This window comes from Pseudophryne corroboree, chromosome 8, assembly GCF_028390025.1.
Source record: "Pseudophryne corroboree isolate aPseCor3 chromosome 8, aPseCor3.hap2, whole genome shotgun sequence".
Lineage (NCBI taxonomy): Eukaryota > Metazoa > Chordata > Amphibia > Anura > Myobatrachidae > Pseudophryne > Pseudophryne corroboree.
The window spans coordinates 113,449,181-113,464,498 of record NC_086451.1 but is presented as its reverse complement, the minus strand read 5'-3'; the positions used below and the strand labels follow the sequence as shown (position 1 = coordinate 113,464,498).

The 15,318-nt window shown below is 47.5% G+C and overlaps 1 protein-coding gene across 5 annotated transcripts in view; it reads left to right on the top strand.

Annotated features, from left to right (window-relative positions):
• Positions 1-15,318, top strand: part of NR6A1 (nuclear receptor subfamily 6 group A member 1) — a 563,603-nt gene that overhangs the window by 535,655 nt on the left and 12,630 nt on the right. For all 5 annotated transcript variants that reach the window (XM_063935585.1, XM_063935588.1, XM_063935586.1 and 2 more), the window contains 2 exons: positions 4,016-4,137; positions 8,545-8,697. In XM_063935585.1, the coding sequence (XP_063791655.1) occupies positions 4,016-4,137; positions 8,545-8,697 (275 nt within the window). The remainder of the gene's footprint in view (positions 1-4,015; positions 4,138-8,544; positions 8,698-15,318) is intronic.

The window sequence follows — 15,318 nt, the reverse complement described above, 5'->3', positions numbered from 1 at the left end:
GGACGTGAAGAGCATGCGCCTTCCACTATTTGCATGCCCCCTGCAAGTGCTGGAAGGAGCACCCGCAGTCCAGTTCCTGATAGTCAGATTGAAGATGTCAGTGTTGAAGTACACCAGGATGAGGAGGATATGGGTGTTGCTGGCGCTGGGGAGGAAATTGACCAGGAGGATTCTGATGGTGAGGTGGTTTGTTTAAGTCAGGCACCCGGGGAGACACCTGTTGTCCGTGGGAGGAATATGGCCGTTGACATGCCAGGTGAAAATACCAAAAAAATCAGCTCTTCGGTGTGGAGGTATTTCACCACAAATGCGGACAACAGGTGTCAAGCCGTGTGTTCCCTTTGTCAAGCTGTAATAAGTAGGGGTAAGGACGTTAACCACCTCGGAACATCCTCCCTTATACGTCACCTGCAGCGCATTCATAATAAGTCAGTGACAAGTTCAAAAACTTTGGGTGACAGCGGAAGCAGTCCACTGACCAGTAAATCCCTTCCTCTTGTAACCAAGCTCACGCAAACCACCCCACCAACTCCCTCAGTGTCAATTTCCTCCTTCCCCAGGAATGCCAATAGTCCTGCAGGCCATGTCACTGGCAAGTCTGACGAGTCCTCTCCTGCCTGGGATTCCTCCGATGCATCCTTGCGTGTAACGCCTACTGCTGCTGGCGCTGCTGTTGTTGCCGCTGGGAGTCGATGGTCATCCCAGAGGGGAAGTCGTAAGCCCACTTGTACTACTTCCAGTAAGCAATTGACTGTTCAACAGTCCTTTGCGAGGAAGATGAAATATCACAGCAGTCATCCTACTGCAAAGCGGATAACTGAGGCCTTGGCATCCTGGGTGGTGAGAAACGTGGTTCCGGTATCCATCATTACTGCAGAGCCAACTAGAGACTTGTTGGAGGTACTGTGTCCCCGGTACCAAATACCATCTAGGTTCCATTTCTCTAGGCAGGCGATACCGAAAATGTACACAGACCTCAGAAAAAGAGTCACCAGTGTCCTAAAAAATGCAGCTGTACCCAATGTCCACTTAACCACGGACATGTGGACAAGTGGAGCAGGGCAGGGTCAGGACTATATGACTGTGACAGCCCACTGGGTAGATGTATGGACTCCCGCCGCAAGAACAGCAGCGGCGGCACCAGTAGCAGCATCTCGCAAACGCCAACTCTTTCCTAGGCAGGCTACGCTTTGTATCACCGCTTTCCAGAATACGCACACAGCTGAAAACCTCTTACGGCAACTGAGGAAGATCATCGCGGAATGGCTTACCCCAATTGGACTCTCCTGTGGATTTGTGGCATCGGACAACGCCAGCAATATTGTGTGTGCATTAAATCTGGGCCAATTCCAGCACGTCCCATGTTTTGCACATACCTTGAATTTGGTGGTGCAGAATTTTTTAAAAAACGACAGGGCCGTGCAAGAGATGCTGTCGGTGGCCAGAAGAATTGCGGGACACTTTCGGCGTACAGGCACCACGTACAGAAAACTGGAGCACCACCAAAAACTACTGAACCTGCCCTGCCATCATCTGAAGCAAGAAGTGGTAACGAGGTGGAATTCAACCCTCTATATGCTTCAGAGGTTGGAGGAGCAGCAAAAGGCCATTCAAGCCTATACAATTGAGCACGATATAGTAGGTGGTATGCACCTGTCTCAAGTGCAGTGGAGAATGATTTCAACGTTGTGCAAGGTTCTGATGCCCTTTGAACTTGCCACACGTGAAGTCAGTTCAGACACTGCCAGCCTGAGTCAGGTCATTCCCCTCATCAGGCTTTTGCAGAAGAAGCTGGAGGCATTGAAGGAGGAGCTAACACGGAGCGATTCCGCTAGGCATGTGGGACTTGTGGATGCAGCCCTTAATTCGCTTAACAAGGATTCACGGGTGGTCAATCTGTTGAAATCAGAGCACTACATTTTGGCCACCGTGCTCGATCCTAGATTTAAAGCCTACCTTGGATCTCTCTTTCCGGCAGACACAGGTCTGCTGGGGTTGAAAGACCTGCTGGTGACAAAATTGTCAAGTCAAGCGGAACGCGACCTGTCAACATCTCCTCCTTCACATTCTCCCGCAACTGGGGGTGCGAGGAAAAGGCTCAGAATTCCGAGCCCACCCGCTGGCGGTGATGCAGGGCAGTCTGGAGCGACTGCTGATGCTGACATCTGGTCCGGACTGAAGGACCTGACAACGATTACGGACATGTCGTCTACTGTCACTGCATATGATTCTCTCAACATTGATAGAATGGTGGAGGATTATATGAGTGACCGCATCCAAGTAGGCACGTCACACAGTCCGTACTTATACTGGCAGGAAAAAGAGGCAATTTGGAGGCCCTTGCACAAACTGGCTTTATTCTACCTAAGTTGCCCTCCCACAAGTGTGTACTCCGAAAGAGTGTTTAGTGCCGCCGCTCACCTTGTCAGCAATCGGCGTACGAGGTTACATCCAGAAAATGTGGAGAAGATGATGTTCATTAAAATGAATTATAATCAATTCCTCCGCGGAGACATTGACCAGCAGCAATTGCCTCCACAAAGTACACAGGGAGCTGAGATGGTGGATTCCAGTGGGGACGAATTGATAATCTGTGAGGAGGGGGATGTACACGGTGATATATCGGAGGGTGAAGATGAGGTGGACATCTTGCCTCTGTAGAGCCAGTTTGTGCAAGGAGAGATTAATTGCTTCTTTTTTGGGGGGGGTCCAAACCAACCCGTCATATCAGTCACAGTCGTGTGGCAGACCCTGTCACTGAAATGATGGGTTGGTTAAAGTGTGCATGTCCTGTTTTGTTTATACAACATAAGGGTGGGTGGGAGGGCCCAAGGATAATTCCATCTTGCACCTCTTTTTTCTTTTCTTTTTCTTTGCATCATGTGCTGATTGGGGTGGGTTTTTTGGAAGGGACACCCTGCGTGACACTGCAGTGCCACTCCTAGATGGGCCCGGTGTTTGTGTCGGCCACTAGGGTCGCTAATCTTACTCACACAGCTACCTCATTGCGCCTCTTTTTTTCTTTGCGTCATGTGCTGTTTGGGGAGGGTTTTTTGGAAGGGACATCCTGCGTGACACTGCAGTGCCACTCCTAGATGTGCCCGGTGTTTGTGTCGGCCACTAGGGTCGCTAATCTTACTCACACAGTCAGCTACCTCATTGCGCCTCTTTTTTTCTTTGCGTCATGTGCTGTTTGGGGAGGGTTTTTTGGAAGGGCCATCCTGCGTGACACTGCAGTGCCACTCCTAGATGGGCCCGGTGTTTGTGTCGGCCACTAGGGTCGCTAATCTTACTCACACAGCTACCTCATTGCGCCTCTTTTTTTCTTTGCGTCATGTGCTGTTTGGGGAGGGTTTTTTGGAAGGGACATCCTGCGTGACACTGCAGTGCCACTCCTAGATGGGCCCGGTGTTTGTGTCGGCCACTAGGGTCGCTTATCTTACTCACACAGCGACCTCGGTGCAAATTTTAGGACTAAAAATAATATTGTGAGGTGTGAGGTATTCAGAATAGACTGAAAATGAGTGTAAATTATGGTTTTTGAGGTTAATAATACTTTGGGATCAAAATGACCCCCAAATTCTATGATTTAAGCTGTTTTTTAGTGTTTTTTGAAAAAAACACCCGAATCCAAAACACACCCGAATCCGACAAAAAAAATTCGGTGAGGTTTTGCCAAAACGCGTTCGAACCCAAAACACGGCCGCGGAACCGAACCCAAAACCAAAACACAAAACCCGAAAAATTTCAGGCGCTCATCTCTAGCCCTAACCCTCATTGCAGCCTAGCCCTAACCCTAATTGCAGCCTAGCCCTAACCCTAATTGCAGCCTAGCCCTTACCCTAATTGCAGCCTAGCCCTAACCCTCATTGCAGCCTAGCCCTAACTGGAACCGTTAAAATTCTGTTTCCTCTTAAATGTATGTTCAGCCAAAATATTCCAACCTCCACTTTGTGCCTTGTGCCTCATATCCCTTTTAAATGTCGTTCTCAAAATATTTTGCTCCAATTTTTAGATTTAGTGAGGACGGCATGGAAGTGATGGAAAGGCTCATCTACCTGTTTCGGAAATTCAGCCAGCTCAAAGTGAGCAATGAAGAGTACGTCTGCATGAAAGCTATTAACTTCCTGAATCAAGGTGAGTGTTACTTACTGTATCTTCCTGGCATGGGCTTCCAGATTCAATGCACAGCTTGCTTTGGAAGGGAGGGATAACAGTAGGTGATGCTGCAATGAGAAATGATGAGGATTTTGGAGGATTCATGTTCAGGAAAGTAGTGACTTTCCATTTATGAATCACATTTTAATAGCTGTTTAATGCAGACACCAAGGACAGAACACGCGTCATTTACCATATGCAGTTACAGGCATCTGCAGTGACAGATTATTCCTACCCAAATAAGGATTGTGTGACGGATCACCAGCTGTTCTAGCTTTATCTGGGGATGTTGACACCGCTAGATTGATCTAGTGACCACATGCGCTATACACCTGTGAGGTACAATGATGGATACAGTGGATAGGTCACTAGCACTTAATGCTGTGCAGCTGAGTGTTCAGGAGCTGGTGAGAGGTGTCCAGTCTCATGGGAAATACAGAAATATGGAACAGAGGGGATTGTGTCCAGCGCTCACCTATACTGATGTGTATCTATCTTGTATCTCTGTGTATCTGCAGGAAATAGGTTGCATTTGTAAGAGAGATATGTGTGAATAAGAGGCATATACTGTATTAGAGGTGTATATAAATATGAGGCATGAGAAAAGAAATGACTATTAATGTCCTTTTATTGGGAGACGCAATGCCCCAGACATACACAAGATATTACCTTCATTGTATCTCTCTTACAAATGTAACCTATTTCCTTATTATCTCATGCACCACTCCTGTGTATACACAGAGATACAAGATAGATACATATACATCAGTATAGGTGAGCGCTAGACGCAATCCCCTTCTTTCCTTAGTTCTTTACACCTGTGGGGTACATTGTGAAGATTTTGCTTTTAGGTTTGTTTATCCTCCTATACTATTATGGTATTCCATGGGGTAAAACACATTTCTCAGCTACAGTAACATCACTCTGTTTTTAGTTTGCACTGCAAAACAAATGTATTCAAATATACTAATATATGATGGCACACATTAATGAATCATGCCTGCTACTTAGATGTCATTGTTTGGGCTCTAGGATTGGCTGCACTGCCTATTGCACTTTACTGCCTGTGGTTTGTGAGCAGTCTGTTTTATACCTCTCAGATGACTATAAACGTTTGGCATATATTCCAGTCTTCATGATGTATGGTCACATTGTTTGGCTTCACACATCACAGTAGAATACAGTACCGGAATTTTATGTATTTCCTTGCACACATCAATAGGTTGTGGGAGATAATGGTAATGTTGGAGGTGGGGAAGTGCCGCTGTTCTTACGGCACGTCACAGCTATTGCCACTAATTGCCCCTTGAGTGATAAACTAAAACGGGAACTAGGCTATGGTTTAGGAGAATTAAAGATTGTTCCGGATTAGATTAGATGGATCACCTCTGTTGGGTAGTACAGTACTTTAAAAAAATAACATCAAGACACAGGAGAAAGCTGCCCCAGCTGATGGTGTGTGTGTGTGTGTGTGTGTGTATATATATATATATATATATATATATATACATACACACACATATATACATACATACATACATACATACATACATACACACATGCAGTTTGAGTATCCGATATCCAAAATGCTTGGGACCAGAAGTATTTTGGATATAAGATTTTGCCGTATTTTGGAATAATTGCATACCATAATGAGATATCATGGCGATGGGACCCAAGTCTAAGCAAAGAATGCATTTATGATTCATATACACCTTATATACACACAGCCTGAAGGTAATTCTAGACAATAGTTTTAGTAACTTTGTGCATTAAAGAAAGTTTGTGTACATACACACAATTCATTTATGTTTCATATACACCTTACACACACAGCCTGAAGGCTGAGTGTGTAAGGTGTATATATATATATATATATATATGTGTGTGTGTAAGGTGTATATATGTGTGTGTATGTATATATATATATATGTGTATGTGTATGTATATATATATATATATATATATATATAGCGCAAAAAAGGGGGATGAGGGGTATAGCGACCAGCGGTGTCTATAATAAAATGATACGACAGTATAAAAATATAGAGCAAATAATTTATTAACAATAATCTAAAAAATTGATGCACACATCTCTTTAAAAAAATGGGACAGAAAACATACACAATCATGAATAAATCTAAGTAAAGTGCAGAGTATTTGTAAAAGAAGGTAGCTTATCTGAATATGAGGTCAGTAACAGGTTGCTCAACGCGTTCCGTCACACAGACTTCATCAAGGGGTAAAGGCAGAATGGGACTGGGCTTCTATTTATGCTAATACTGATCCATACTTAATTATGACATCATATCCTGTCTTAAAATTAGGCCACTGATTGCTGGAGTTAGTATTATGGTTAAAAATAATTAATATCCATAATAAACAGGTATTGCATATGAGCACAATAAAAATGAATGCTTTGAAAGGGTTAGAATGCAAGAATAACATCTTTAAATAGCTTTTAATAAGCAGAAGCGGTATTTCCTCCACACTTCCGGTATCCTCGCGTTCTCCATGCGCATGCTCGCCACTTCCGCCCCACTTCTGGTGTACGACTGCGCGTGCACCCGCTGTCCTCTCTAAGGTGGATGATCATAGAGGCCAGACTTCAGCGGTAGTATATCACATATTACGGCGCCCATTTTCTCAGAGTCTTTTGTATTAAAATCAATGCAGCGGCCATTTTAGTGGAGACCAGGATGCAGGACAATTTTCGTTTCTCAACAGCCGGTTTCCATGGAAACAAACAAATACATGTAAATAATAGGCAGTCATGTAATTTCTACTACAAGGAGTGTATATTTAGCAATCTTAAAAGAAGGACAGAAACTATCAGTGATTTCATCTAATATATTACTATTGTATTCAGTAAAAGTGAATATAATTGCACTGTGCTTACTTATAGATAGGGTAAAGGAATATTAGTGATGTGCTGGAGTTATAAATTAGACTACTACTATTAGTGATTCTTACTGAGATTAAAAAGTATATTAAGCACTATACAGTGGCGTCAGAAGGCGAGTGCGGGGGGTGCGGCCCGCACCCAGGTATCACGCACGGAAGGGGTGACACCAAGTGCTGGCTCTTCTGCAGTGACAGGAGCCGAGTGCGGCAGTATGATAATCCTCTTCAGCACTCGACTCCTGTCACAGAAAAGGAGCCAGCACTGCACGCTGCCTAGTCTCTGGGGGCAGCCAGCATTTCCGAGGAAGCTGGATACACCCCCCGAAGTGAAGAAGAGAAGACCCGCGAGACCACGCCCCCTTTAAATTAGGACAAATATTACAGTGCAGAGTGAAAAATAGGGGGTGATCTGTTCAGAAAAAGACAGGATGGGGGGGCATGGGGGGAAAGACAAGAGGGAGGGAGGGATGGGGGGGCGGGGGAGGGGAATAGCGCTAGACATCCAGATGTATCCGATTGCCTCTTGAACTGCGATGCACGAGCTGCTGCTTCTGCTAGCTCACTGGGAAACAGCAGGCTTCATTGCATTGGTTCAGATGAGTAATACATTAGATAACTGACAATATATTCAGTCCATTTCTACAAATACTGCAACTACATTTCAAAGTAATTTAATCATCCATCATACTTGTCCTAATTTCTAGCATTAGATTACTAGAAGTGAGTGATGTAGTAGTATTATTATTATTATTATTATTATTATTACATTTTATTTATAAGGCGCCACAAGTGTTTCGCAGCACCGTACAAAGGACAGTACAGGGAGACAAAACTTAGCATTACATTAAATAAATAACAAAAATAGAGTACAGGTAACAAAGAGCACCACAATTCTCAAAACATAATACAGCTAAGATGTAAGTAGCGAGGGAGTAATCATCGTACTACTTGGGGCTGGCGGCCGTAGATAGAAATGAGCCTTTACCAGCAGAAGAAAAAGCGGGTAAAGATGGTCGCTGAGTAGGAGAGAGCTGTGAGTGAAATGTGTAGAGAAGAAGGCTTTGATAACAAGAAGAAAGAGGCCGCTGCTTTGAAGAGATAGTGGGAAGGGGCGACAGACAGGTGACATTAGATGCAAGCAAGCGGGAGGTAGCCTGATGGCATTATGTAAACAAAGCAGAGATGTTCAAGGCATGAAGCAGGGGGATGGAGGAGTAGCCTCAGGACTAGGTTATGCATCAGAAGGGTACGCTTTGATGATTAGGTGGGTTTTCACTGCCCGTTTGAAGCTTTGCAAGGTCGGGGAGAGTCTAATGGAGTGGGGGAGTGCGTTCCACTGAAGGGCAAATTCTTGAACTTGAGCACAGGAAGCAGTGACCAGGGTAGAGTAGAGGCGACGGGTACATTTCCTTATGCAGTAGCAAGCGTTATGTCAGACCCTGTGTGAGGTCTAGGCTCAAACTCATTACTTCTCTTCAACAGATATCCAGGGTCTTAGCAGTGTTTCCCAGCTGGAGCAGTTGAATAAGAGGTACTGGTACGTATGCCAGGACTTTACGGAGTATCGGTATTCACACCAACCCAACAGATTCCCGGACCTAATGATGTGCCTGCCTGAGGTCCGCTACATTGCTGGTAAGGGCTTGTTCCATGGTTGACCAACTCATAACCTTCATTGGATGTGGCATATTTTGTCAGCATTCATTAGGTCGACATGGTCATAATGGCGGAAACTCTAATGGAAATGTCAACATTATGACAATGCCGACATATCATTATTGACATTTTATCAGTGTCGGTGATGACGGTGACGGTGATATTTTAACAATATACTGTATATCAAAATGAGGCACTGTGACCATAAAACCCCAGAGGTATTTGTATGGCAAATATAACAAGATAAGTGTATTAAAATAAATATAACATGTAATTACTATCAATATAGAATGCAATGCTAATTGAGAATGAATACATACACTGTATATTAATTACATGAATACGTATATATACTGTGTGTATATGTAGATGAATATATATATATATATATTACATGAATTAGTATATATATTGCGTGTATATACACACACCCTTCCAACGGAGGCACTCCGGACATATGAATAAAAACTCATTAGAACTGCATCTTTATTCATATGTCCGAAGTGCCACAGTTGGAAGGATATGTTACACACGTTGATTGCATTAACGTGTTGGTGGATGGCACCCGGCCCAGCATGAACTATTACTCATGGAGTGCCAGATTCTGGTCATTTTATATATATATATATATATATATATATATATACTGAAGGAGGGCATTGTATAGGGAAGTGGCTTGTTCAGGAGAGAGAGAGAGAATAGGGGAGAGAAGTGAGTCAAGCAGTGAGGTAAAGGACATGGTGTTGATAGCCTCAGTGTTACACTTAGTGATGTTAGCTTGGGAGGCAGATGTGGAGAAGGGATGAGGAATAAGGTAAAAGTGAGAAGGCAATGGTCAGAGAGGTCGAAAAAGCAGAGGAGTAGGGAACACTGAGTGAAGACCAGATCAAGTGAGTGCCCACTCACAATGGGAGGGGGGATATCTATTGGGAGAGACCAAACAATAATGTAAGAGTAAGGAGTTTAGAGGCAGGGGATTCTGTGGGGATATCAATAACGATATTGAAGTCACCTAAGATGATGTAGGGAAGATCTAAAGAGAGGAAGTGGGGGGCTAGGAAGTAAGTGTTGTCCAGGAATTTGGAGGTAGAACCAGTGGGATGATATATGACAGCTACTCGAAGGTGAGCAAGTTTGTAGTATGCATCTCGCATGAACCTTGAATGACAAGAAAGAAATGGACAGTTCTGGGGCGTGTCCTGACAGCCAAGGCTACCAGACGTGCTCTAAATAGGCTCCTGAGATCCCTCGGTTTTTAAGGGATTTATTGCCCCGTTCCTGCCCTAGAGTAGGGCTGTACTCCATCCAGAGTATCTCCGGGGACCCTCCTCTACTCTGTGGGTCTCCCACTGTCCCATACCAGCCGCCCCAGCGTGGTCCGCTCACTGCAGCCTATACTGGTTCCGGAGCCGGGGAGTGGAGTACGCGCGGCAGCCGGCCGGGAGAACCAAGGACCCCGGGTCGCCCGCGATCCCGGCTCGACACCCTCGGCTGGCCAGCACAAAGTCCCCCAGCCCGCGGTACCTGTGCCTGAACGGAGGGGACGGGTGAACGCGGTCACAGCAGCCAAGGACGGCGCCTCCTGGATCCAGAGCAGCGTCGGGAGAGAAGACAGCCAGCGCGACTTCCGGCTCGCGCTGCCCGGCGGCCGGGTGTCCTCCGCCTCTGCATCGGAGAGCTCCGTGCGCCTCCGTCCCGCAGCCTCAGCCTAACAAGAGCCCTGGACCCTGCGTTTGCCCTCGGACGGCCGGCCACAGCCAGCAGACGTGCAGCGGTGGTTGCTTTGGAGGAGAGGTGAGAGGGGGGCTGTTATAGCAGTTACAAGCCTACGCTGCAGCAGGGGCCATACACTCCCCCCCCCCCCCGCAATCAGCAGGCACTGTTCTACATCTCCCGCACTCCATTGCTGCAGTGAAGCGTGTATCTCCAGTGTGGGTACAGACATAAGAGAAAACAGCGGTGCACGATCCCCACGTCGACCGTTGGTTGTTATATCCAATATTGGAAGGGACTTTCACCGGAGGTGGACCCCCAGAGTGCCCTATCTCCTGTAGCCTCTGACTGTCTGGCTCCTCTCCGGGACCATGGGGACCCACCTCGCTGGCGAAGCTCCCCGGTCCTGTCCCACACGCCTTGCTCAACTGGCCACGTCATGATCCTTCTCTAGAGCCCCCGCCTTACCCCCCCTGGTCCTGAGCCTTACTGCTGGAGCGCCTTCTCTACCTCCCACCCCGCTGTCTACCCCCTTCTCATATGTTCACGATGCCCAGGGGCGGCAAAAAATCACAGGGGTCCGATCTCACACCATTCCTTACTAAAAAGAGCACCCCGGCCAAGTGCGGGCCCGTTGTTCCGGAATCCCCCCATGGTCCCTCCGATTCTGAGGCTGAAGACGACGATCTCACACCCCTTACCCGCAGGGACTTCCTCTCCCTCCTTAAGGAGATGCGGGATGTTAAGACCTCTGTCCAGGCTCTCCACTCCCTGAAATCCGACATTGCCGACATTGGCTCCAGAACGGATCAACTTGAACGACGAGTGGAAGAGGTGGTGTCGTTCCAACAAGCGGACGAGACCGACTTCCATCAACTCCGCCAAGATGTTACCCAATTGCTGGAGGAGCATGAGGACCAGGACAATAGGGCGAGGAGAAATAACCTGAGGATTCAGGGTATTCCTGAGGAGGTCGAAGTGGCCCACCTTGATCGTTACCTTAAGCGCCTCTGTCACCTGACACCCCTGAGGAACATCTTCTCCTGGATCGTGCGCATCGAGCCCTCCGACCTCGCTCCCAGGACTCCTCCCATCCTCCAACTGCACTACTTCACTGCGAAAGAGGCCATTATGAGAAAAGCCCGACGGCTGGGGCCTGTGACTTTCCAGAATGTCCCCCTGCAGATCTTCCAGGACTTATCCCCGCTCACCCTGGCCAAACGTAGAGACTTTAAACCCGTCACTTCCCTGCTCTCCCGCCATAATGTTAAATACCGCTGGGGCTTCCCTTTCCGTATCCTGGTCTGGCACCAAGGGAAGTTGCTCACGGCCAGGAACCTATCCGAGGCTCAAGCGCTGCTCTCCAAGCTGGGTATCCACACCGCTGAACAGGATATTCCTACTCTACGCCTGCCACCGCGGACACAGCGGAACTCGCCTCAGCCTCCCCGATCTGAGTGGTTTACGGTTCCAGCTCCTGCGGCCTCTTCAGCTCCACCTCCAGTTCCCTGATGGACTCCTAGCTCTCTGATTTACTGCCTCCTCTTTATAATTGTGTCGACCTTTCCTGGTCGTACTCCCCTAGCCGGGGAGCTGTTTCACTCTAGATCTCCCGCATCCTGATTTCCCGAACCCTTAGTTGATTCTCGACAGTTTCGATTGTTACCCCTTGTTACAGTGTTAAAATGTTAACATGTTAATATGCTAAACAGTGATAATCTGTTTTTTCTCTACCCCCTGCTCCTCCCTTTCTTTCTGGAGCTGGCGCTCCATCAGTTCTTTGCTCTTGCTTTCTTTCCAGCTTTCTCCCTCGGGTCCCCCCAGGGGAGGTTTGCCTGCTACCCATTGCTACGTGGTTGGTGATCCATCACCTGGATCCCATGCCGCGCCCCCTTAGGGCTTTGAGCCCTCTTGCTGACCTAGGTGCCCTCCTGACACCTAGTATCCCTTCCCCCTGTCAGCACTACCGGTCCTGGCCCCTATTGCCGGATGACCACCTACCCTCCCATCCCTCCCGGTTTCCTTTCCTTCCTTCCTCCTTTCTGACCACGTTGTCTCCTGCTTTGTATCCTTCTTCTCTATCTCCATTCCTCCTTCCTCTACTTTCAGTGTTATACACTCCTTCTATTCAGCCTACCTCTTTGTTGCTTGCCCATGGGTCTCCGGGTACTCTCCTTTAATGTGAAGGGCTTGAATAGCCCTCAAAAGAGAGGTAAGCTCTTTGCCTCCCTTAAACTCCATAAGGGCGACCTGGTCTTTCTCCAGGAGACTCACTTCCTACATAACTCCCACCATACGCTACACTGTAAACCATACCCTGATTCTTACCATGCCTGTGATCATTCAGCCAAGAAACGGGGGGTTGCGATTTTATTCGCCCGCCACCTCACCTTCGAGCTTCTAGATTCCCATGCCGACAAGGATGGCCGGTTTCTTGTTTTAGTTGGGAAACTTAATAACAAACTCTGCACCCTAGCTAACGTCTATTCTCCTAACCAACGACAGGAACTATTCTTTGCAAAGCTAGATACTCTCCTCACTCGAGTCCGGCAAGGCGACTTCATACTTGCTGGGGACTTTAACTCTGCTTTAAATCCTATGATAGACCGCTCTCCCTCTCTCCCCACTGCTTCCCTGTCGGACTCCCACCGCTCTAGATCCCTCCTCCGTCTCATGCGATCCCAGCTTCTCTATGACTCCTGGAGGATAAAAGATCCCTCTGCTCGTTACTATACCTTTTATTCTGCTCCTCATAATTCCTACTCCCGCATTGATATGGTCCTGCTCAGCCATGATCTCGCCCTGAATCTCCATGCTGCCCATATACACCCATTGATCTGGTCTGATCATGCCCCTATCTCTTGCGACCTCTCGGGTCTGCTCTCACGTCCCCGCCCCATGACATGGCGTCTTAATGACTCCCTCCTTAACAACCCGGAGATACGTTCCCATCTTCGGGACAAGATTTCTGACTACTTTACTCTGAACGATTCCCCTGACATTTCTAGGTCCACTCTCTGGCTGGCACACAAGGCAGTGCTTCGTGGGCACATTATCAGCCTGGCCTCCAGAACCAAAAAGCAGTCCCTCACGCAGTTTAACAAACTCTCTATTAAACTACACACACTCGAGACCCAGCATAAGGCGTCCTCCGACCAGGCTGTCTTGTCTGAACTCCGTACTGTCAAAGCGGAACTTGATCTCCTTCTCTCTAGACGGGTGGCCAAACGTCTCAAATGGCTTCGCCAGTCTTTTTACGAGAAAGGAGACAAGGCACACAAGATCCTAGCGGCACGACTCCGTTCCACGAGAGCCAAAACTAATATTATTTCTATCAGAAACTCTCTCAATCAGCTTATTCATGACCCCACCGCCATTAGGGCTGCCTTCCAATCCTACTACACTGACCTGTACAACCTTCCACCCCCCTCACCTGGTTCTTCCTCTTTGCCCCACTCTGACCTAGTCTCTCACTTTCTTTCAGCTTCTAACTTGCCTAGATTGCCTCAGGACGCCATGGACCATCTTAACAGTGAGATCTCGGTGGAAGAAATTGCCCAGACTATACTCATGCAAAAAACTGGTAAATCCCCGGGCCCGGATGGGTTCACGGCCCTTTACTACAAAAATTTCTCTGATCTTCTCTCCCCCCACCTTCAGTCCCTGTTTAATAGGATTGTCCATGGCGACTCCTTTCCTCCTGAGATGTTGGAGGCTAGAATTGTGGTGATCCCTAAGGAAGGCAAGGACACCCTTAACTGCGCTAGCTACCGACCTATATCTCTCTTGAAACTGGACTTGAAAATCTTCGCTAAAATCCTAGCCAACCGCCTTAACCCGTATCTCCCTTCCCTTGTCCATTACGACCAGGTGGGGTTTATCCCGGGCCGCCAAGCGAGGGATAACACCAGACGTGCTATTGATCTTATACACATCTCGAACTCCAGGGGATCCCCTGCTATCATGCTCTCTTTAGATGCTGAAAAGGCATTTGACCGGATCTCCTGGAGTTTTCTGAGGGCCGCCCTGGAGGCCTATGGCTTGTCTGGTGGCTTTCTCACTGGTGTCCTAGCACTATACTCCGCCCCCTCCGCCACAGTCCTAATCAATGGCGTCCCGTCTGCTCCGGTCCGCATTTCAAATGGTACACGTCAGGGATGCCCTCTTTCACTGCTGATATTTGCCCTCATTATTGAGCCCCTCGCTTCTCAAATTAGAGCTCATCCAAATATACACGGTATACAAGTAGGCCGTATCGATCCTAAAATCTCCCTGTTCGCTGACGACATTCTACTTTCTCTGACCCAGCCCCTTATCTCACTCCCAAATTTATTTTCAGTCCTGCATTCTTACAGCCTTATATCAGGTTACAAGATCAATTATTCCAAATCCGAGGCTATGCTGCTCCACGTCCCTCACCGAGAGGCTGAATCCCTTCGCGCCAACTTCGATTTTAAATGGCAGCATACAAAGATTAAATATTTGGGGATTTATTTGACCTCCCGCTACGACTCTCTCTTCCGGGAAAACTTTCCACCCCTCCTCACCAAAACACTCGCTGACCTGACATCCTGGAACAGTCTCTTTATTTCGTGGCTGGGCAGGATCATAGCGGTTAAAATGACCATAGTCCCCAAATGGCTTTACCTTTTCCAGACCCTCCCTGTGGCAGTCCCGGCCTCCTTTCTTCGCACTATCCAACGAGCCCTCGTGCGTTTTATCTGGAACCACAGACCCCCCCGCCATGCCGCCAATACCCTGAAACGGCCAACCTCCGCTGGCGATAGAGGTCTTCCTGATCTCAAACTCTACTACCTAGCCTCCCACCTATCCCATATTGTCACCTCTTATGCTCCTCCGGGGTCTGTATCCTGGTTGGATATCGAG